The sequence below is a fragment of the Phaethon aethereus genome, assembly GCF_964289735.1.
Source record: "Phaethon aethereus genome assembly, chromosome: 2".
In the NCBI taxonomy this organism is placed as follows: Eukaryota; Metazoa; Chordata; class Aves; order Phaethontiformes; family Phaethontidae; genus Phaethon; species Phaethon aethereus.
In genome coordinates, this window is record NC_138582.1 from 138,753,199 (window position 1) to 138,777,494 (window position 24,296).

At 39.2% G+C, this 24,296-nt stretch overlaps 1 protein-coding gene across 1 annotated transcript; it reads left to right on the plus strand.

The window, feature by feature from the left end:
- Positions 1-575: 575 nt before the first annotated feature.
- On the plus strand, positions 576-24,212 carry ANKMY2 (ankyrin repeat and MYND domain containing 2; the record flags this gene model as incomplete). Its single annotated transcript, XM_081996916.1, has 10 exons — positions 576-642; positions 3,717-3,781; positions 11,934-12,072; positions 14,366-14,464; positions 16,526-16,686; positions 17,822-18,036; positions 19,139-19,274; positions 21,130-21,258; positions 21,684-21,825; positions 23,951-24,212. 10 exons carry the CDS (start codon positions 576-578, stop codon positions 24,172-24,174), a joined length of 1,377 nt encoding a protein of 458 aa, XP_081853042.1. The 3' UTR covers positions 24,175-24,212.
- Between the last annotated feature and the right edge of the window lie 84 nt (positions 24,213-24,296).

Here is a 24,296-nt window from a genome sequence, read left to right on the forward strand (position 1 = left end):
CCGCCGCACCTGTCGAGTGATTGCGCGGTCCGGGGAGAGGAAGACAAGCGCGGCGGCGGCGGCGGCAGCAACAGAAACAGACAATGGAGGACTGAAGGACAGACACATTGACACACGGGCGCCTCTGCGGCCGCCCCCTCCGCCCGGCCGCACCAGTCCCGGCGCCTCACTGGGGGGGGGGCGGCGGAGAAGTGCGAGGGAAACCAGCGGAGGAGCAAAAGAAAAGCAAAACCCCGTTTCTCAACTTCAAAAGAACTGTTAGGAGAGGAACCGTCTCCGTCTCTCCGGCAGCGCCGAGCTGGGAAGGCGCTGGAAGTGGACAACCGGCACCCAGTGCCCCCCACGCCGCGGCAAGAATGGTTTGCCCCGCGGCCGGCCCCTGGCGAGGCGGGGCTGCGGGAGGAAGTCGCCATGGGGAGTGGGGCGGGGGTGGGCGCTACTTGGCTTGCCGCAGGGAGGGGGTGGTCGCGGGGTGCTGCTGGGCTCGGGTTGTCGCTGCGACCGGGCTGAGCTCGCCTCATCGGGCGGCACCGTCCCGGGTCCGCCTTACCGTCTGTGGGAGGCAGAGGGGCGCGATGGCTCCCTCGAGAAGAGGTGACCTGAGCCCGGAGGAGAAGGACTTGCTGGGAGTGATCGCCACAGGTGAGTCCAGCCCTCGCTGCTGCGCGGCGGTGGGCGGTAGTGCTGCCCCGGCGCCTTCACCTCCTCGTCGCGGGCTGGCAGGCTGCCGCCGGCGCCCCTCCCAGCGGAGGCTGCGCAGCGCTGTGCCCTGCCCCGCGGGCCGGGCCGGACCGGACCGGACCGGACCGCAGCTCCGGCGGGCCTCGTTAGAGTCCGGACGGGTCCCCCTCCCTTCCCCGCCGGTTGTACCCGAGGAGAGTTTGCTTTCGCACCCGCCGCCGGCGGCGTTAGTGGCGGCGGGCGAAGGGCAGGCCGCGGCGCCGCGGCGGGGGCGCTGGAGCCGTTACTGGCCGTGCTGCCGCCTCGCGCGGGCTGCGAGCACGGCGGGGCTCCTCGGGCCGCCGTTCTCGGGGGCCCCTGGCACAGGCCTGCCTGTACTCGCCTTCTCGGCCCCGCCTGTGGGCTTCTGCCAGGCAGGGCAAGTGGCCGCTCCCCTGAAGTGATAGCAGGCTTCTCTCTTCCGCTGGCCTCGCGGGGAGCAGCCTGGGTCATGCAGGGAGCGCAAAGCGGGCCGCCAGCCGGGCGCGGAGGGGCACGCGTTGCGATGGAGTTCAGGCTGGGGAAGCCCAGCTGTGAGAGTGACTCAGGCAAGGAAAGCTTACATCTTTCTTACGTATATTCGTGTTAGTAATGTTCGTTGATAGTTACCTAATGATTTGTATTAATGTGCTCTGCAACAAAATGCTTTCTTGGGGATAATTCAGCTCTTCAGCCTGTTACAAGTTTCCCTGTATGCTGTTGCTAGGATGTCCTTGCAGACAGAATGTTCCTAAATTAACAGGACTTGAGCTTGGCCAGGGTACCTTGTGCCAGTTGGGTTTCATGGTCCAGCAACATGAATTTCACAGCCCTGCCTAAATAGTTACACTCAAAGCAGTACTTTGAAAATTGTGAGCAATGTTTGTTAGTTGGAGGTAAACTAAAAACACCTCATGGGCTCTATGCATTTCTATATGTAGTTTTGAGGCAATTTGAACCTGTAAGAAATTTTCTTTAAAAGTTTCGGGTCTTCACTCTCAATTACATTAAAATGCTTTTCTGGGTGAGAGACACAAGCATAGGACAGTCAGAAATGAATTTATTGTGGATCAGAATTGGTTTGATAGACTCACTTTAATCAATTTCAGTGTCTTGCAGCCACTTCTATCTAACTTACCTGATGCTTATGATCAGGGTCATGGGATAATTCATGTTGGAAGGGACCTTAGGAGGTCTCTAGTTCAGCCCCCTGCTCAAAACAGATCAGCTGTGAGGTCAAATGAGATTGCTCAAGGCTTTATCCTATCAGGCCTTGAAAACCTCCAAGGATGGAGACTGCACAACATCTCTGGGCAACATGTTCTGCTGCCTTATCGGGCTCACAGAGCTCATGTTTTTCCTTGTATCCAGTCTGAAGCATCGTCTTCTTTCAACTTCTGCCTGTTGTCTCCAGGCCTCCTACCACGCACCACTGTGAACAGCCTGGCTCCAACTTTAAGCTCTAGTCAATTGTAGAAGTCTGACTTCCATCAGTTTAGTGTCTTGTTTTGAAATCCTTCAATGTTTTGTCATACAGAACCTGAACTTGTAAATGCAACTTTGCTTTACTCGCATTAGAATTTACTTTGATGATCACCCCTTGAAGACTTGCTGTTTCTGATTGTTCCTTTGCTGGGATGTTCTTCTGAAAACCACTCCAGGTCCTAAGAAACTTCTCGCATGTTTAAAAAAAAAACCAAACATTTATTTGGGGGAGTAGGCTAGTTGACAATGCCCTGACTGTCACTAGTATATTTTACTGGGTCTTTATCAAGTGTGTGAGGTGACTTAGGTGACTGGCTTTTTTCCCCAAAATAAGTAATTTTTTAAAAAAGAGTAAAGAAAGCAATTTAGTATAGTTAAACCACACCAAAAGCTTTATTAAAAGAAAGCATTTCTAGTATTTGTAACTTTCTTTTTGAACAAAAAGAGTCAAAACTGAAGTTGCAAGAGCTACTTTGCTGAAGATTTGCTGGAAGAGCACCTCCTTATGATATAGTGAAGACAAACATGAAACCTTTCATTAAAATGAAGGATGTAATGCTTATTTTTATTAAGCACATCACTGCTAAAAGATTTTTGCATACACTTGAATCAGTGATCAGAAGTTTCTGTCAAGCTGCAATAAATTTAATTCCCCAAACTTAGACCCTTTGAATGTTCTTTTATTTCTATTTGTTTGAATGTCTGTTGAAGTTGCATTGACATTACTGAATAGGCCTTCGAAGGGCTTTAAATCAGGTTCTTAGATCTGTGGATTACCTGAAAGTGAATACAAATTTGTAGCAAATACAAAGTTATGGCCTATTTTTCCTTGCACAGTTTTTTTCAGGCTGTGGTCTACTTATGCATTTGGCAATTTTTAGAAATGTCAATGATCAAGCTACATCTGCCCTTGACCTTTCCATCTCTATTTTTTATTACCAAAAGCAAATTCCTTCCACTTTTGTGGACCGGGGAGGTGGAATGTCACAAACTTCAAATTTAAACAGGAAAGGAAATGTGAGTAAATCATAAAGCATACTCGTTTCGGACCAGAAAAGTCTTTGAAATTGGATAATTCCCTTTTGTGAGAATTCATATAGCTTTTAGACATAAGACACGCCAAAAGAGGTCGAAGTATAGAATGTTTTAAAATGCTTAGTATCATTTTACTCATTCAGAATTGTTCTTATGCAGCTTATAAAGAGACATATTAGTGTCCTGTTCTTGTGTGTGTGTAGGTCAGTTACTTCACAAAAAAATGGATATTTACTTCCAGTGCATGCTCTCAGACTACTATTTGATGTTGTGATTTCTTGGCTTTTAGCTTCTAGAACAGAACACTGTTCATTCCTAAGCCTCTTCACTACGTGCAATTGATTTATTGGTGGTTAATCTACATCCCAAGTGGTTAATCTACAAAGATTTTCGTTCAAATTGGGAATGGAACTGATATTTTTCCTCTGGATTCTCAATTTATTCCCTTTCTCACCCTTCTTTCTCTCTATCTTTTTTTGTTTTGTTTTTAATTAAAGGAAACACTGAGGAAGCTGGAAGGCTACTGGGCAGCAAGAATGTCCGTGTCAATTGCTTGGACGAGGTACAGCGAAACTACAAGCATTATGCTGGGTTTAGCAAGGAAAATACTAGGTCTGAAGGCCATCTTGTTGTTAAGTAACATTGCTACACAGACTATGGAAATCAGTGTTACTCTGAAGATATTTCTAGTCTGCAGCTGAATAATGAACCTTTGAAGAGCTCTTACCTTTTTTTTTAAGGAAGTTTAAAGATTAATGTTACTCAGAGTACTACACTGTGTTTTCTCTCAAGTTCAACGTGAACTTTGTTGTCTGTAAGGTAAGATGAACACTGCAGCAAGACACATGGGGTGCTCCCTGACTTCTTGTCACCTCCACCAAACTGTAGTCCCTTTGATTAGATAGCAGCAGACCGTGGGTAAAGAATACCTGTCTCCATCTCATGCTTGCATCCCATCACCCAAAGCCTTATCTTTGCAGAACTGTAGACATACTCGGTGAGCAGCTAGGTCAGAAGTGGAAAACACACTTGGAGAGACAGATGTGATAGACATATAGAAGGTAAAAGCCTTAAGTGCTACCTGAAGATGGGAGGAAGTTCATGGAGAAAGGAACCTCATGTGATGTTCATAACTGTTTCTTCTTTTTTTCTTTTTACACTGTTTTTCTAAAGTGTGCAATGTTAATATGGAGGTGTAATACGGAAGCAAAACTGTAATTGTCCCACTTGCATGTTAGAGCAATGTGTAATTTATCGATTTAAATGTCAGTTTGTGTTTTTTCCCAACTTTATAATTTCATAGCATCACTGGGAAATTCAGGCTAGAAGGGTCCTCAGAAGGTCTCTAGTTCAGCCTCCCACTCAAAGCAGCTTAAGCTCTGAGGTCAGATGAGGTTTCTCTGAGCTTTATCCTGTCTGGCCTTGTAAACCTCCAAGGATGGAGACTGCACAATATTTCTAGGCAACTTGTTCCACTGCCTTACTGTGCTTACAGTGAACATGTTTTTCCCTTATGTCTGAACCTCTATTTCAACTTAAGCTCATTGTCTCTTGCCCTCCTGCCACTGTAACTGAAGAGTTTGGCTCTGTCTTCTCAGTGATCTTCCTGTAGGCAATGGCAGGCTGCTGTTGGGTCCCACTAAAGCCATTTCTTCTCCAGGCTGAACATACCCAGTTCCTGCAGCCTCTCTTCAACGGACAAGTGCTCAAGTTCCCACCATGTCTTGGTGGTACTCCACAGGCCCAAAATTGAACAGGGTGTTGTAGATGTGGTCTTATGAATGCCGAATGGAGGAAAATTATCACTTCATCTATTGGTTATCTTCCTGGAATATTGTTAGCCTTTTTTGTGCTACCAACAGATCCATTTTCTGATTGTTCTTAAATACAGTTAAATATTTAAAACTTAGTTTCTAATGTATGAATTTCAACCAGCTTCTGACAAACTATTCAAACTAAGCTTTACAATAAACTTCAGGAACAGAAGATACAATGCGAGTATGTTTGCAAGTGTGCTTTATTGTATGGACTTTAAAAGCTTTTCTTTTAGTGTAATTGCTGAGCTAGTGCTGAGCTACTGCACCCTTGATGCAGTATTAGTGCAACATGCAGGATTACTGTTGAGAGGTTATAGTTTATTAATAGAAATCATAACTGAGTTATGCCTCAGGCTATTGTTAAAGAAGAAATAGTATTAACAATACTTGCTTAATACTTTTATCTGACTAAATACACCCAAGGCACATAAGGCTTAAAAAGTTCATGCACTGGACTTCTTGCAGTCGTCTTTTTATCCCCAAGAGTAGTGTGTAATGATGCATATTGAAGAGGAGAGTGTTCAGATTTTTTTAGGATTCTTAATCCATCAGTCGTCTCATGTCAAGTTTTAGAACTTTTCTATTATAAACCATTCTCCCTCTAATGTGTTATTCTGATATCTATATGTAAATAAAGTGTGTGAAACCCCAGTTAAACATAGTTTCATCTCTTATTCAATGTTGCCACAACTGGAGACTGCTTTGAATGCATCAGGTCTTATTTTCTTCTGCTGCTGCCATAGCTGTTTATCCTGAAATTAACATTATTTATATTACTGGTCTTATTTTATTAATGTTAAGAAATGAGGAAGCAGCCCTGCAAATTCAATGCTTAGATATTGAAATGGGAGCACAATTCAGTTGGGAACTAAAAACTCATTTCCTTCCTTAAAGTCATTTTTACATGAGAGACTCCACAGAATGAGCACAGCTTTAATGTAGTTCTCTCTTCTATTTGTGGTACAGCAAACATGCAGTCACAATTTAGTGATTTCCGCAGGCTGGAGAATCCACAGCATCCAGAAGCAGGCTGTTGCATATTGCACTTCTTGATTTTAAAACTTAACACATAAGATGTCCCTTTCATTTTTTATTTGACCATATATTCTAACTGCTTAGATGTGCTTTCTTCTTGATTAAAAACTGCTGACAATCAGCAAGCTTTTCTCAATTTACCTTTAGACAAGGACCAAATCACATTTTAACATCTTCCAAATGCATTCACTTTTTAAGTATCTTGCATAAAGTTATGTTTCTTCAGTAACTTACCTACAATCATGGCTCTTTTCTAAATCTTTTCCAGTTGTTTAAGCTTCTTCTTTCAAAAATTTAGGCATTAGACACTGTTTCAGCATGGCTTCTGCTGTTGGTACATATATTTTAAAAGACAAAAAATTGCCTCTCTAAGTCTATTTGCTTTTCCTGCCCATGTGCCAAGACTCACTCACCCTTTACCTCTTCCTGTCTTCAGTGCTGTACTGGGAGCAGTAGGTCACTTGAAAGCAGAGTAAGACCCCTTTATTCAAACTAGTTTCACAGATGGACATCTTCCAGAAGATGGTAGATATTCAGCAGATACAGTCCTGTTTTTTCACAGCATCTTTTCTGACCAAATCAAGTTTTCTGTTCTTTCTTTGTGGATTTAGGTAGTTGAAGAAAGGAAAAGTATTTAGGCTTAATCACTGTCTTTATGAAAACAAAGAAATACATAGCTCCTCCACAAAACTTGTCTTTAGTAGTTTGACTGTGGCAACTTTAAAACTTCAGGGGTGTTTAAGCTCAGGTGTGCCAAAATATTAGGACACAAAATAAACACAAACATATTTCTTTTAAAGGCACACTGCTTAGGCATGTTTTGTCCTATTGTAGGTGGAGTGAATGCTACTTTGGAAATGTAGTATAGAAGAAAGTGTTCAGGAATTGTATTTCCCCTGGGAGTACAGAGCTTGTAAATAGTGTTGTGACTTCACATTGACAGTTCGCTGACTCTAACTCCATCCATTTATAGGCTAAGGTCTTTCAGATTATTACGGAAAGGCAGTCTAGAGGAAGCTCATGGGATTTCTAGCCAAGGAAGTTTTGTCCAGTCATGTTGGTAGTTGAGGTTACAAAGGAGCACTGTGGTACTACAATCCCCTATTTTCTGCAGATCAAGCAGAGAGACTTGACCTGAAAAGGCTTCACAATTTTTCTGTATTTAAAATAATTTTAAAGTCGTTCATAATCTATGAATGACTATAAATAGTTCATATGTCTATGAACTTTCTACAGAACTATCATTTGGCATTAGCAGAATTACATTTTTCCTCTAGTTTAGTAATTCAGCTGTTCACTTCTGTAATAAAATACATCTTTTAGAAATAGTCCACTTCTATATGCTAATTACAGAACTGAATACCTTCTAGCAATTAAGGTAGCAGCCTCCTTATTAGTGTATGAGCTATGTGTGGCTTCACTCATACCTATTATGTTCAGTGGAGAATTCTTCAGTTAATCTGTCTTGCTACTCCAGCATGAACTTCCTATGCTAGCAGAAAATGCCCAGATCCTTTGCCTTTATTGAGGAGAAAGAGTTCTGTCTTTTGATGTTTTTTAAGTAGTATTTCAAAATACACAAACCAGAGAAAATTCAACAGCTATTAAGAATTATCTGGTTTCAGTTCGGGTCTCTGAGTGACGTAGACTTTAACTTTTCATCACTGCAAATGAACAGAAAGATCATCAGAGAAATCTAATGTGTTACATATGTGAAACCAACAGCTCAGCAGGGTGACTATAAAGGAGGAGAACTATAGCTATGATCAACATATCTACACTCACAGGACAGTATTTCATGTTCTAATTAGCTCATACTTGGCTATAGCTAAAATTATTAAAGCGTGTATCTGCTGACTACCTTCCAAATCCAGTTTGCAATCTTATCTCAAAGGCTTTAAGGGTGAAATTTCTAAAGGTTTTCATCCAATGAAAATTAAAATCATGCAGTTCTAGACTAGCAGCATTCAGTACCATTTCTTTTAAAAGTCAGAGACGTTTTTACAATCCAATTCCAAATACCTGCTTGAACTCGTCTTAATGAGTTGGTCTGATTTCAGTAGGGCTCTGTCTTTTTATTTAGGACAGTTGATTTTGAAGACATTCCTCAACTAGTATTTCTGTGTTACTTCTGACACCTGCTCATTTTGCATAATTTCTTTAATTTTCAGTAACTTCTCAAATAGTGTCTCAAATAAAAGCCAAATCTCCAGTCTATGCGTTTAGTTTGTAATTTTGTGAATGAATAGAATGGATATAGTTGCTGAATCTAAAGAATAAAATAAGGCACTTTTTCGATATGGGGCTGGGTTCCTCACTGCAAAATGAGCTGGGAAAGGGAGGGGTGGATGCTTTAACAGTATCAGCATATAAGCGTCTACAACAATTTTTCAGCTAGGGTTTTTACAGTCTCTTTTTTTTTTCCTTTTTCTTTTCTTGTTCTATTTACCCAGATCACCTCTGACTTAAGCTCTAGTTAGGTAGCTAGTATTCACACATGCAGGGTTGTAGTGTACCCGAATACCTGCTGAGGGAGCAGCTCCATGTGTACCACATCTTAGCCATGTTTCCACTGTTGAGAAGAAGGGTGAAGTGAGCATGAGATGTGTAAAACACTGGGAATGTTGGGACCACTTGGATTCCTCTTTTCTCTTGAGTGACACAAGTTTATGTGGCTACTTCAGTAGCAAGTCATCAGCATTATCCACAAAATAGTCGGTTTTGAAAATATATGCATATCATGTCTGTGTTCTTACACAGTCAGCATGAGTGTTGAAATGTTTGTAACATAGTCAGTTTTTCTGCAGAATATGCACAGGTCACTGAAATGCAAGATGGTCTGTGTATTTTTTTGGTTTGTTTGTTTGTCCCAACTTTTGTTCCCTGGCCATGCCCCACTCCTCAATTCTTCTGGTCAACAAAGGCTGAGAAACAGTGTTGTTGAAAACTTCCTCTCAGGTTCCTAGAAGACAGGAGGTTTCCAGTTTATTATCTTTCTAAATCTGTTTTTATTAATCCTGTGGAAGCACAGCTCTCCTACGTGCTGAATAGAGATGGACTGACCTGCTTGTGTCTTCCCCAGCTTCTGGCAGTGGAGTCCAACCCCTCCCTGGTTCTGGTACTCATCTGCCCCTCCTGCCTCCCCACACATCCTTTTTTTCCCTTCTTGGCTGATTCAGCGCACTGACCCCATAGTTTTAGTTAAGGATTTTTTCCTTCAGTTGGCTCCCCCACCATGGCAGCATTAGGTCTACTTATCTCTTGGAATCCCATCCCTCAGTCCGCTTCTGGTATATTTTCAACATCAGGAACCGGGAAGGGTGGTGTGTCATGGCTGGGCTGGCTGAGCCATGAGGCATAGCCCCGTGGTGCCAGGGAGTCCTTGTTTGTTGATGAGCTGAAGGACCTGGTCAAAGGAGGTGCCAAGCAATTTCTAGAGGCACTGCAAACTCTATTCCGGTTGTACAGTCAGACATACAGGGAATATGCAGAGCCCTGCAGAAGTCGGGAGATGTTAAATTTGCTATCTGTAAACCATGTAAACATCAATGTGAAGTAAACAAGAAACTGGGAAAGAGTCATTCTCATCCTAGGGAATGAGGTTAAAAGACTGGATTTTTGGTAAGATGATGTTACATGGTAGCTGCTAGAAAATGGTTTCTTCATCCTACGTTCCATACTGGAGCAATAAATAATTTGTTTCACCTGTATGCTTAATAAACTCTCTGCTAGTTTAGTTTTCTAAGTATGTTGTATTCACAATCCAAATCTCATCTGTCAGAAGACAAACTGTTGCTGGACCTGTCTTTGATATTCAGCCTGAGAAGGGTATTTGCAGTGATTTCCATTTCTGCATAGGGACATAATGCAGGATACCAAGCTTTTCCAGATAAGCTTGTGTCTAGCCTGTCCCTTTTTTGTTTGCCATGAATGTGAAAGCCTGATACTAGTGTGACTTTAAGTCCAATTTCCTAACAACTGTCACCATGTTTCCTGCTTGATATGTTTTTATAATCCACACCACAGTCTGACACTTTCAAAATTCAATCAAAGACTTTTTAAAAAACTTTCCCAGGAGGAGGAGGGCAAAAGAACCACCAGACAACCCTTTTCTTTGTCCTATAATCTTCAGGCAGATTTTTTAATTGAAGTAACTGGCATTCAAGGTATAACCAAAGTAATGGTTTTCTTAAAGTTCCTTCTCCAGTAAAAAACCTTACTGTGTTCATATCCCCTTACAGCGGTACCTTTCTGTCCTGCTAAAGGAGGCAAATCTATACTATGACTCCAGACAGGGACTGGCCCATAAAAATTGCTCTCAACATAACACAACACAACATATTTTATATCCTATTTTATAGGCTAGAAAGCCTTTACTTACCTTTATAGGACCACAAATGAAACCTAGCAAAAACAATCACAAATTTGTTTCATGTTTGTGAAGTGATCTCTTCAGGTCTTTAGTTTCTTTTATGACAGTTTTTATTGCAGTTTGCCAAAATATTTTGGGTTACTAAAATATAATGCATCAAGTAATCATTTTTTGCTGTTTTCAGTTAGGATGAGGAATAATGAAAATACAATACTTACAAATTGTTATTATAATTTTAACTTTCCCAATTTCCCTAACCTTTAGGAATTTTTTGAAAATTTAACTCAGTTGTGTTTTATTCTATCATAAACTGAAACAAGGAATATATTAAGGCTCAAACTGACAGTTACAGTATTTCAGAGTACCACATTGCCATGCAGTTACAGAGGTGCAGTAATGGTGTACATGAAGGTATTCATGCACACAGCCTTAACCCGCAAAAAAAAGGAAGAATATGCCATTTTGATTTCCTCTAGGGACAAACTAAAGCAAACTCCCTTGTATTCAGTGTTGGAGAATGTTCTTGGGCAATTACTATGTCTTGGCTGATAACATGAATCCTGACTTGATGTTAAGTGAAAATAAACAGCATATTGGAAAAAGTGTATCAAATTCTGAAAAAAGAATGTCATGCAATTTTCTCAAACAGGAATGTGCTTCTCCCTGCCCCTTGAGAGGGGGAGAGCCTGCACTAACAATTCACCCTAGTCCTGAAAATGTCACCTAGGGCTTGCCCAGGTTTGCATTTATACTTACGCCAGTGCAACTCAAATAAAAATTCAGTGCCTCCCTTGGTGAAGCTAATCCTTTTTGTACTGGTGCAGTTTATCAAAAGGCAAAGTTTGAGACTGTGTGGTTATTAAAGTCTAGTTAGAGCTGTGTGTCTTTACAAGGGCTTTCAGAGCTCTGGCTGATGTAGGATCACAAACACAATACCAGAAGGGTGGTAAATGGGAATGAGGAGGATAGCACAATTACCAAGAATCATGACTGAAAATGAGCAAGGTGGATTTCAGAAAATGCAAATCTTTGTAATGGCAAAACCAACAGCCTATTCCTAATTTTCTTGTTGCTTATCATATAAGGATATATATAAAAGGAAATAAATAATTTGGGAACCTAACAAATTTTCTAAAACAAGCTTTTCCCACTAGCAGAAGCATTAGTTGTCTTTAACAGTAATGTCTTAGATAAAAGGCCAATGACAAATCGGCAGTAAATGGTTTTCACTTATTCAACACTGGTCTGTTTTCAAAATACATAGCACAACATAGTCAGAAGAGTGACATGGAAATGGAAACTGCATGTTAGTAATATTTTTTAATGAAGATTTTGTGAGCTTTTTTGTTGTTGCTAACTTAAATATTATGTGAAGCTTTGGTAGTTATACTGAATATGTACATACAAGTAAAAACTATCAATGGTATGAAAATCAAACGATAGAACTAATTACTTTTTGTATGCTACTTACTTCCTCTTTCTTTCATTAGCATGGCATGACCCCTCTAATGCACGCAGCATACAAAGGGAAAATAGACATGTGCAAGTTGCTCTTGCGACATGGAGCTGATGTTAACTGCAATGAACATGAGCATGGATATACTGCCTTGATGTTTGCTGGACTTTCAGGTAACTTCTTACTTAAATTAGCTCACTGATTTTTGTGACATTTATGGGTACAATTTGCCATAAATTAATTATTTAAAGGAAAATGTCGACAGGTTTCTATTATTCAGGTTTACTGTTACTTATGTGAACCATGCGAATATGTCAAGACCAGTAGAATCATCAGGACAGTGGAACAGGATAGCTGCTGTTCAGTTTTTGTATAAAAATTGACTTTGTTCAGTATTTTGAGGCATATAGTCTATCTGTACTTTGTCGTGTTTGTCAGATCTCAAAATTCAGTCTCCTGTGACTGTTTTCTTGTGCAGTGGGATACATTCCATTTAATTATACTGTGTTACGCTGAAAAAAGTGCTGCGCCAAACTGCCTTTTTTTAGGAGTACAAATCAGTAGCTTTTACTAAGACTTGAGGCTTGTCAAATTAACGTAGTATTTTTCAAATTTTGCCTTTCTCCTATATTATTTTTGCAATTACCTAGTGGGCTTTTAAAAATGTATTTAGTAAGTTTTAAAAACGTGTTTTCTCACATTAATTTTCCCTCTCGCATTACTTTTTTTTCATGAGAGTGCTCTAGCTGTATATATCTTCTCCTGTCCCAAGCTGTGGTTTGCAGCTTTCTTCTTGTTACTCATTTTCCCTGATGAAAGGAAGAATTATTTCCTTGAGTGAGAAGAAGATGTTACATAAAAAAACATTGCTCCTTCTGAGGAAAAGATTAGATTTGGGAATATTAGGTTATTTTAAGTATCTTCTTTACTAGGCCACTTAAGTCTTCCCAAAAAGGAGATTCTAGGGAAGTAAGATTTCTTAGCAGGTGGAGTTTAAACTCTGCCTTCTTTCATCATAAGAATAGAAAGGCATATGTGTGTATATGAACCTTAATTGGATCATCAGCTTTTCTGCTAAAACTTTAGTAAAAAGATTTTGGAAACTTCAGCGTTCTGTGGCATTGAGTGATAACAGAGCTGCAGCAGATAGATGGGAACAAACTCTTAGAGGTTGTTAAAACATAGAATCATTTAGGTTGGAAAAGATGTTTAAGATCATTGACCTAACTAAACCATGTCCCCAAGCACCATGTCTACATGTCTTTAAAATACCTCCAGGGATGGTGACTCCACCACTTCCCTGGGCAGCCTATTCCAATGCTTGACATCCCTTTCTGTGAAGAAATTTTTCCTAATACCCAATCTAAACCTCCCTTGGCACAACTTGAGGCCATTTCCTCTTGTCCTATCGCTTATTACCTGGGAGAAGAGACCAACACCCAGCTTGCTACAGCCTCCCTTCAGGTAGTTGTAGAGAGCAATGTCTCCCCTCAGCCTCCTTTTCTCCAGGCTGAGCAACCCCAGTTCCCTCAGCTGCTCCTCATAAGACTTGTGCTCTAGACCCTTCAGCAGCATTGATGCCCTTCTTTTTTGACACGTGACTGAAGCTTTGTGGAAAATGCTGGATTTTTACCATTTTCTCACAGCTGAGCTTTTAACCTGTCATGCTGGGTTTGAATGCTTAAGAATGTTGACTTTAAGGTCTGTTATCTGTGAGTGCAAAAGGTACATGAGCACTACTGATGCGATGCCTTTCTTTTTAAATCAGAAACATTAATTTCCATCCACCACCCCCTTCTTTTTTTATATTCACTTTTCTGTACTTTGCATATGCACAAAAACTGATGAAATAAGAATACCTTTGAAAGTAGAATCAGCACGAGTGGTGACAAGTGTTCTTAATAGTCTCTGAAGGGCACCAATTAAGGCATCTAATCTTCCCATCAAATTTTAGCTTCATTTTACTTGGTATTTAGCCCAGTCTGAACACCCAGTTCCCGCTGTGGAGAAAGGAACAAGCTGTTCCTTTCTCTATGCTCCTGCTACATAATAGTACTGGATTTGTTTTTCTTCTTAGAATAGCAAATGTTGCCATTGAACTGTCAAACTAGATTAGTAGAATTTGCTTCTATACTGCTATCCAGAGGCACCAAGCTCTAGTGTAGTCATACACATATGACTCCCATAAGCTCCACAGGGAGCTGAATGTGCATTACCAAGAGCAGAGTTACACCCTGCCTGAATTTAGGTCTTACTTTGATTTTACCCTATGGAATCATAAATAAGGAGACAGCACTGTGGCTTTCTCTTAATCCGTTCTTAAAATAATGACATTAAGAACATTCATTTCTATCAGTGTTCTTGCTGGTCTTTAAGAAATCTACTCCTTGTTTTTCTGCAATGTAAAGAATTACAAGTTCTGGTTTGTTCTCTCTCATTCCCCATATTTTCCCTCGCCAAATTCAGGAAACAAAGAAATCACCTGGATGATGTTAGAGGCTGGAGCAGAGACTGATGTTGTCAACTCTGTGGGAAGGACAGCAGCTCAGATGGCTGCTTTTGTGGGTAAGGTGAAAGTCTATTATCATTTCCTAAATTCGTAAAGAAGGAAAATGTTAGATTCTGATGCTTTTTGTTGGAGAAACATTATTTAATGACCTGTTCTGAACTGACACAGTTGTTCAGCTTTTTTCCACACCTCATCCTATTACAAAGTCAATTTGTGTTCTGTGCCCATGCTTTGTTTCACAAAAGCACAGATGATCTTATCTGTAAGAATAGATGCTGCTGTTCTCCAGGTGTGTGAGGTTTTGCAATGTCATCACTTTTTAAATAGTATGAGGAAGCTGGTAACACCTGAGGTGTCTGAAGTGCAGGTATGTGCTTCTGTGGTACAAAGTGCATAACTGGAGCTACCTCTGTAGGAAGGAACGAACGTAGCGCTAGGAGTCAGGAACTGTCATCTGAGCTTTGTCACAAGTACACTGTATGCTAGCGGTGAGTCACCTCCTGCCCTTCTCTCTCTGCATGTGGAAGAGGGAGAAGTCTTGGAACCTCTCCTGAGGTAGTCAGTACTTACTGACCTGAACTTGACTAGAAGAAAATAAAAGATTTGTTATTCCGATATGCTTTGTGATCCTGGCAAAACATGGAACCAGGCTTTTTTCTGTTGTTATGTTTCTTTTTCTTGTCTTTTTTTTCTAAAGCTTTTTTACTTCTTTACCCATCTTGAAAGTGCTGGGAGATTCATGGATTAATATTCCCAAATATATCACTTTTCCTCTATTTCTAGCAAGGACATGTAATAAAATATTACCAGAAAAAGTGGAGTCATTTTAATAACTCTGCTATTGCTGTCCAGATGACCTTCCCAACAACCAAAAAAGAGGACCTGTATTTTCACTTCAACACAAGCTTCTGGTATTGTTCAAATGTCTGAGAATTCTCTTGCAAGTCCATCAGGTGTTCTGGATTCAAGAGCCTAACTTGCCATTTAGATTCACTTCCTTGAATACTGAGTTAGTGCAGTTTCAATTTCAGTCATATCTCATTCTGGTCTTTTAAAGAGGAAAACATTGACATTGCTCATTTGAGGTTCAAGCAGCAAAGCTTTAACTATTCCCTTAATATGTCAAAGAAGTCCACTCCTATTAATTATACTTTGGATTTGAAGAGTCTTTTCCAATGTGATGCTGAATTATTAGCAAGTGGGGAATGTTATCTCCAACATAATTTTGGAGAATTCTCATTTAAAAACTCATCATGTCACCAAGATAGAATAAATATTTTCAGGCATACTGAGATATGCTACTCCAAAGTCTGAACATTGGAATCCATTCCTGTTCTTTTTTATTCTCTGTCCAATCAACATTAATTAATCTGTCTGAGTGTGGGAAGTGATGATACTTCTTCCCCTGTCATTTGTCTTATACTGTGCTTTATTAGCTTAGAACAGTCTCGTGTAAAACAGTGGAGGGTTTTAAATGCTGGAAATTTGTTGGCTGTGTCTTCTACTGATTAATAGGATTAGTGCCAAGATAAATCCATCAATTTAAAGAATGTGGTCCTGGACTAGAGAAACTGAATTTTACTTTCCCTTTAGCCAAGTAATCCATCATTTTGTCAGCTGAAGAAAACAAGAAGGGGGTGTAACTTCTCTCATCTTGTTACTTTCATCACAGTCCTTTTTTTGGTAAATGTCATTAATTTTTGATTAATGAGAAAGTGGAGAGAACTTTTCTTGAGAAATTTTAACACCAGCATGACGCTACTAGTATAGCATAATTTTGGGGAGAAATACCAATTCTTGTAGTTTTGGCTTACCAGGGAAAGAGGATGCTGGAAGGGGATAGAGTTCTCAAAATGAAATTTTAAGTCATTCCCTGTTGGGAGTCAGTAAGTTACACTTACTGAACATAAAAGTTACACTTCATGAACGTAAAAGTTAACACTTACTGAATGTAAAAGAACGGTAAGAGTTGCCTGTTACCACTGCAAAGCAGATTATGCTAAGCTCCTATGTGGGTAATTCTCACCTGTATTGCTTAGATTAGATTTGGTTTTAGGTCTGTTTTCTGCTTATTATTTCATTTCATTGGTGATTTTTTTTTTCTTATGTGCCTCTAGGTCAACATGACTGTGTGACCATCATCAATAACTTCTTTCCACGTGAAAGGCTGGACTACTATACTAAACCACAAGGCTTAGATAAAGAACCAAAACTGCCAGTAAAATTAGCTGGGCCTCTACATAAAATTATTACTACTACTAACATGCATCCTGTTAAGGTGGAGTAATATGTAAATTTGCATATGTTTGTTGGCATGGGAACTGTTTATGTCAGAAAGCATTCAACTCTTCTGAGTCCAGTTGCGATCAAAAGCATTATCCATTAATTCAAGTGCTTCTGAAAACGAGAAAGAATCGGGCTCAACATTTAGACATGACTCGAAAATGAAGCTATTTCAGCGCTTATATACACCAGAATCTTGATTAGTGGAGAGATTCTTATTTTTTGTATCAATAACCGTACATAGGTTTCTTTTTTGGCTTTCTTTTTTTCTTAGTCCCACTTGAAATGAAAACATAAAACAAGTTCCTGTTTTAAGAAAAATCTCATTGTTCTCTCAATGCTTGTCTCAGCATGTATCTTCCTACCTTCATCACTCGTTCACATAGTAACATTTACTGCTGCTGCTGTTTCTGAAAGTATGGGGAAGAGATGTTTATTTTTCCTTCCCAGTGTATTTGCTGAAAGTAATGTCTTTCATGGTTTGCTCTTCCAGTGTAGTTCAGAGAAATGAACACACCTAAATTCAAAGACATGTTTCTTGGGTTTGCCATTCAAAGACAGGCATTTGTCAACAGTTGCCAGCCAGGTATCTGCAGTACATACAAACAGTAATGCACGAGTGGCAGCTAATTTAGTGAGCAGAATATACAGTTTCTCTTAAACAGTTAGTTCAGTGCTTTACTAGTGTACCTGAAGTACTCCAAGATTGTGTGAGGTTGATGTGTTCTGTGCAACTGCTTAAATTATACAAGTCCAGTTTATTTTAGGTGTTCAAAAGGAAAGAGATTTTTAGGACAGTGTATGGTAGTTTCTGTGACGGTTTATTTTGAAATGGTTTTGATTGTTCAGGTTCTTATTCTGGAAAAATCCTTATTATTTGTAATAGCAGTCTTAATTTTGAATATTTCTTTTATGGGAACTATGAATTACAGTATACTACATAATAACACTAAATAATGACCAAAAAAAGAAGGGGAAGACTGCATAAGGCAGAAGTAGTGGAATATTAGAAACTCCACTGAAGTTTAGCTACAAAGCTAAATAAAAGCTAGATAACCTTTAATGCTAATGCACAAGTTTAAAAATATTAGTTCCTAACTGGATTACCTTTTCTGCAATCTTTCTCGTAGATTGTGTTGCTGGTAAAAGAGAACCCTCTATTGGCCGAAGTAGAAGCACTGCAGAAATGTTACAGGGTTCTGGATCTAATTTGTGAGAAATGTATGAAGCAGAAAGATATGAATGAAGTACTTGCTATGAAAATGCACTACATCAGTTGCATCTTCCAGAAATGTATTACATTCTTAAAAGAGCGAGAGGATAAGCTAGATGGATTTATCAAAAGGTATGTATTTTTGCAGAGAGATCTGAAGGCATATAGATGAACGAGCTTTACAGATTTCCAAAAAAGACAACTGTAATAATAGATTGGATTGTCTTGGACAAAGGCTATGCCAAGTAAATTTTGAAATAACCCAAGCTGCAGTCACTTCAGGGTGGCACTGACTCCCTTTTTTGTGTCTGAAGTGGCTTTGTCCTTTTCTGGGGTACAAAGGAAACATTCCTAGAGTTTCAGCTCCCTGCTGGAACTGGTTAGAGCTTGGCAATCACACATACACTGTGAAGCAGCAGAGCACAGCATGTGATGGAGAAAAAGGGGAGTGATAGGCTTGAAAAAAGAATTTCTCAATGTCCGATATGGATCATCTGGGAACATTTCTTTTGCCATTTTGCTCTCCAGCAGTCATACAGGGTGAGATTTTTTCCCAAAAACACTTAAGCAACCAGCAAATCCCACTGGCTCTGGATGATACTTGGACTCTTAAATCACTTAGATCTTTGGAACCTACTCAGAGTTACAAAACCAGCTGCCTGATCTTAAGTATCAAAGTAAATGGCCTGGCTTTTAGAAGGATCACATTCCCCATAGACCTCTGTGGATTTCTACGTGATACTGAAAATAAATTATGAAGTCAGCTTTCACATACTGAAATGAAATAGTTCATCAGTGATCCACATCAAAAAGTAGGAGCCCACCAGATAAATATAGAAGTGTAAGTAAAGCAGAATTTATGTTTTAAAGTATTGTGCTTTCTTCAGTGTCTATTTTTACAATGCTCATTTTTAAATACAACAAAGCGCTTTGCAACTTCAGTCTGGTGTAGATACTAGTCTACCTGTAGACAATTATTTTTCTCTCTGTGGCTGAATTAGTAAGCAGTTGTTTCAGAGCATACTTTTAGTAATGATTGTGCATTAGAATAAAAATAATTTCATTTGCAGTTTAAACACTGTTGCGTTTGAAGTTGTCAAATTATTTTGAATTATAATTCTTCTCTAACTTAAAAGAGGACAGAGTCAGCAGGACAGAGTACAGCATGCTGTGTATTTGTTCTTGAACATTTACTATGTGATTTGTTACTTGACTTTGGTTTTAAAAAATTTAGTCTCTTGAAAGGGAGAGATAAAGATGGTTTCCCTGTATATCAAGAGAAGCTAATTCGAGAAAGTATACGAAAGTTTCCTTACTGTGAAGCTACGTTGCTCCAGCAGCTTGTGAGAAGTATTGCTCCTGTTGAAATAGTAAGTTATTCCTATCATGAAAATACTTTCTAAGTAACTTGCATAGTAAATTCAGTTTAAACTAAGCCATCTTTCTGTTTCTCAGCTTCTGTAATGTATTATATTAAGCACAGGTTTTTGAATGTCCCTGAACTCTCTGCCAAACTGGAATCTTATTTTACATATTGCAGGAAAATGCTCTAAAATACTTCAGCTAGTAGGTTTTTTTCCTGTGCCCAGAATGAATGCTTAAATACCTCAGCTTTTAAAGAAAATTGGAACAGTTTCTTTCTGTGTCAGGGCTTGCTTTTCCTGCTCTGGGATGTCTATTCAGTTTTTCTTTGCCAATTCGCTTTTACAAATTGTAGATTCAGACACAGATGAAACCCATTGTACACTCTTTTTTTCACAATGTCTAAATTCAATTTAGGATCAAATAATTTCCTAGATGTAATACATTTCTAGTGTACACAAGAAGTTGGTAATATACAATGGTAGAAGAAGGGAAAACATTCTGTGAAGCTCCTTTTGTCACAGGGAGAGACAAGATGATGCAACATAGACTAAAAATGTGTATCTAAATTAGGAAATCAAAATTACAAGTAAAACATTTAACTTCAGTTTCCCTCATACATCTTTGCTAACACACTCTTCCTGATAGTGCTATTAATTAGTTCATAATAAATCTTACACAAGAGTTGTTACTCTTTTTTAAGAATGTTCTCTCTGGTCTCTTGAGAGCTAGATGTTACATGCACTAACACTGGGGAAGTGAAACAATTTTGAGACATGTTTGGATTATGCTGAGTGAATTAAAAATAGCCTCCATCTTAAGTGGCTCCAGTCTACTAAAATGTCCTGAGGCTTAATGCAATTCCTACTGTTTGTCTAAGCCGGAAAAATAAACACAGTGTGAAAACATAAGCTATCGTGATGCATTAAGACTTGCTTTAGAGTAAACATTTTCCTTCCTGTCCCTTTTTTTTTAGAATAGCTTGCAGTCTTTTCTGCCTTCTCCCTTTAAAGAAACACAGTTTGTTGCATTGGATTTCTGTCCATTATGCAGAACTAGGAAGGAGGAGATGCTATAAATTTTTAATTGCATGCCAAAGGCCTTGACCTTTGGCATGCACTATTACTTGAATTCAGTCTGGGAATCTCGGCATCGTTGTAGTAGTTATGATTGTGCATATTCCATGGTAGTCTAACACTTTAAGGATTTAGTTAGAGCTGCAGCAACTTGGCATTTTTTTCTTCTAATGTTTACATCATTGCCCAAACGACTAGTCGTAATTTATGATTACCAGTAAAATATACTAAATCCTACTGCTTGTTTTGCATGGGAAAGATACTAAAAATAATATCTAAGTAATAATATGCTCTAAGTAATAATATGCAAGTAATTGTTTTGAAGATTCCGAGTTCTGACCATTTGGTCTGTCGTGTCTGAGTACGCTGAGCACAACAGTATTTCAGTGATAAGCAAAATACCTTTCTGTGTGCCAGCACAGAAACTAATCTGCAAAAACCTGCTGCATATGATCTACAAGCAAGTGAGAGGGTGTAAAGAACACTGAGTTCCTGAGTACTATTATTAATAATTTACAGAGTTTAAACCTGGTAATTTTCATCCTCCCTTCTACAGAAGCTAAGGACTGTTAACTTATATACAAAGATTTACCTAACTGTATAAATTGTGCGTGTTAGTTGAAGTTCTGTGATTTAGTTTTATGTTCTTGCTGCTACGGCATCTTCAGTGAGACTGCAGCTAGCCGCTTGGAAGCTTGCATTGCTTGTTCCGTTTTTCTCTTGGGTGTCCCTTGTTATGATGGTGTTGTTTTTTACTCTCATTACGACCTCTTGTTTTTCCTTTCAGGGTTCTGATCCTACAGCTTTTTCTGTACTTACACAAGCTATTACCGGCCAAGTGGGTTTTGTGGATGCTGAATTCTGTACAACTTGTGGGGGAAAGGGAGCAGACAAAAGATGTTCAGTATGTAAAATGGTAAGAATCCATAAATAGTTATAATGAATCACAAAAAATAGTGCCACTGAGGTGCTGAGGATTCTGAATGCTTGACTATTTATTTACTGTGTAGACTTATGAGGAATGTCATGTATGCCTACACTGAAAATGTGCAAGCCCTCTACTTCCGAGAGAGATGCCTGAAATTCACAAGTAGGAGTATGTGGATTTCCAAGTGTGTATGTTTAAGAATTAAGAAAGAGTAAAATTTCTGTATGTTTAGAGTTAACAAAACAAACTATTCTTTATAGAATTTTATACAGGTTAGAATCAGTCCATAAGACCTTACAAATTGCTTAGGTAATATACATAAAAAGATTTAACTTGGTACACTAGGAAATACAAGAGTATTGTATCTTTTTTTTAGTACGTAAAGATTAATTGATAGCTCTGATAACTTTCAGGTGATGTACTGCGACCAGAACTGCCAGAAAATGCACTGGTTTACCCACAAAAAAGTCTGCAAGACCCTGAAGGAAATTCATGAGAAACAAGAACTAGAAGCTGCCAAAGAAAAAAGGAAACAAGAAAAAAGGCAAAAGAAAGGTTAGGATCTATAGTTTGCTTGCTGAAACTAATGCTGCATTAACTGCACCACAAGGAACAACAGTAAGAGGTCTTAAAATCTGTAACAGCTGAGGTTGAAAGAAAAGTCTTTGTTGTGACATAACAGCATACCTGCATTTGTTGGAATTCTAGGCTTTCAATTTACAACTGCTGTGTACTTTCTAAAATCTGGGTTTTAGCACGAGAGTTACACAGGTTTCTACAACTAAAGCATTCTGAATTACACTGCACTGTTTCAAAATCCAAATCTTTAATCAAAATTGTGCAGAAGTTTTCATACTCTTCCTTCCGTTAGAGGTGTTAGGACAAGTTGGATAATAAGAAAGTAGCCCACTGCTTCCAGTTGGAAAGGTTAATGTAGATGTTAATTCTCGTGTAATACTTTCTTCTTCATAATCACAGTATCAAGTTGTGTTGTGTACTTTCAATGTGAAGAAAGCAAGCATTACTTTTTAAACTGTTAATGGTGTTTTCCTCCCTTCAATAAGCAAATAATTAATACATAATGGCATATACAGTGCCACTGTATCACACCCCCTCCCCCTTAACTTACTCTGATACAACGTTTCTGTATGTGAAATAATAGGAGAATGGGGGGTGAAATAATTTTTTCCCTTTTACAACTTACTAGATACCCCTTCCCTTGTTTAGGGCTTATGGATATGCACTGGTCAAATCACACTTTTCTTATAATGGTAGTGTCTTTCACTTCTGTTGGACTGTAAAAACTTTAGCAGGATATAAATTAGAATAAATTAGTAATTATTGAAGTTTTCAGCAGCTTTCTGTAATGATCCTGTTACAAGAGTTGCTGTTGCATGGGATCACGATGACTGTGGAAATTGGAGGCAAGGATACTAGAAATCCTGGAATATATTGCGTACCAATACAGCTACCTCACACTGGTGACAAATACACACACTTGCAGGTTCATATTAACTGAACAAGTCAGTGGCCAGGTCTGTCCTCTTCAGAGGTAGAGACAGAATCTGGGTGGATGGCTCTTGTCCCTCCCTTCCTAAAAAGGGAAGCTAATATTTTTGGCATGTTACTACTGCACTACCTACATGTTAATCTCCAGTAACTTCTTCAGATACATGGGCAACACACTATAGACCTTCTCAGGTTATGCACTGTTAGCAAGATGGTGAATTCATCCTAGCTTCAGGTCACCTTGTGAATGGTGTTGTATCAAAGCTCTTCTTATTAACAGCAATTTTATTTCAGAAAGCTAATACCCCCTACAAATCCTATATGTTGGGGAGGGGGAGGCAGAAAACTCCCACAGCTTCAACTACAAGCAAAACCAAGAGTTTAAAGAGTTTCTGCTGTACAAGGGCAAGTGTTAAGGACATCTGTGCTTCAGCCTGTGCTTAAGACAGTTAGCTCTATAGCCAAATGAGACCTTGGGAGGGCTTTGGCGGTGTTGTGGCTAGCTGTGACGCTGTTTTCATGTGGCTATCAATCATAACAGAGAGTAAGAAACCAAGATGAACTCCTGAAGGTGCTGGGGCCCATTGTTGGTGCAATGGCTGATTCCATTCCTTGCAGTCAGGTTATAAATTTTAGGATGACTCACTTCAGCCAAAGTTCATTATGGTCAACTGTTCATTAGAAAGTAATTTCTTCAGTCTGTTATATGCAGAAATGCTTCCTACATAATCATGTACATGCCTTTTTTTTTTTTTTTTTTTTTTTTTTTTTTTTTGGTAAAGAAGACAAAAACCCACCTGTACTCTATGTTTAGGCAGCCTGCAGCCATTCTTGGAAAAGCTGACTGTAAGAATAGTGTCAATAAAGCATGTTTGAATTTAAGTTAAAGTAACTGTAGTGTCCTACTCTGCTCCTCTACATATTAAAAAGAAGTATGGCAAAATTGGAGATAAATTAATGACAGCTTTGTGTGGGGTTAGTTTCAGAGTAATCTTAAACCAAGTTAAGCAGAACTCTAGTGTCTTAGGTCTTTTTTGGTGAAGCTTGGTTAATGACACCACTTTTGTAACTGATGCAACGATTCCTAGTGTTTATTACTCTTCAACAATAAAAATGTTTGCTTGCAGATGAGTTCAGTGTTTACTGATGATGCAATTTCTTTTTTGTTTAGATGAAGTGCAACTAGTAGAGGGTGGTTCTACAAGTGAAGAACAGTCAGATCCTGGTCCAGATACTACCAAAGAAGTGGATCCAAATCATGCTACTGACCAAATGGAAGAACCTGAATTTACCAAAGAGACGGAGGCACTAGCCGTGCATCCTGAAAGTCCACAGGAAAGTGAGACTGTCTTAGCTGACATTGCTTTTCAAAAAATTCAAGATTCTGAGGAGTAAGAAGAGGGTAGGAAGGGACTAAGGGTTCCGGCTGTGTCCCTGTACCACAAGGGTCCTAAAGAATTTTTTACGCTGGCCATGTCTGAGTTCTTACAGCATGGCTTCTGCAAGACTCCTTTTGA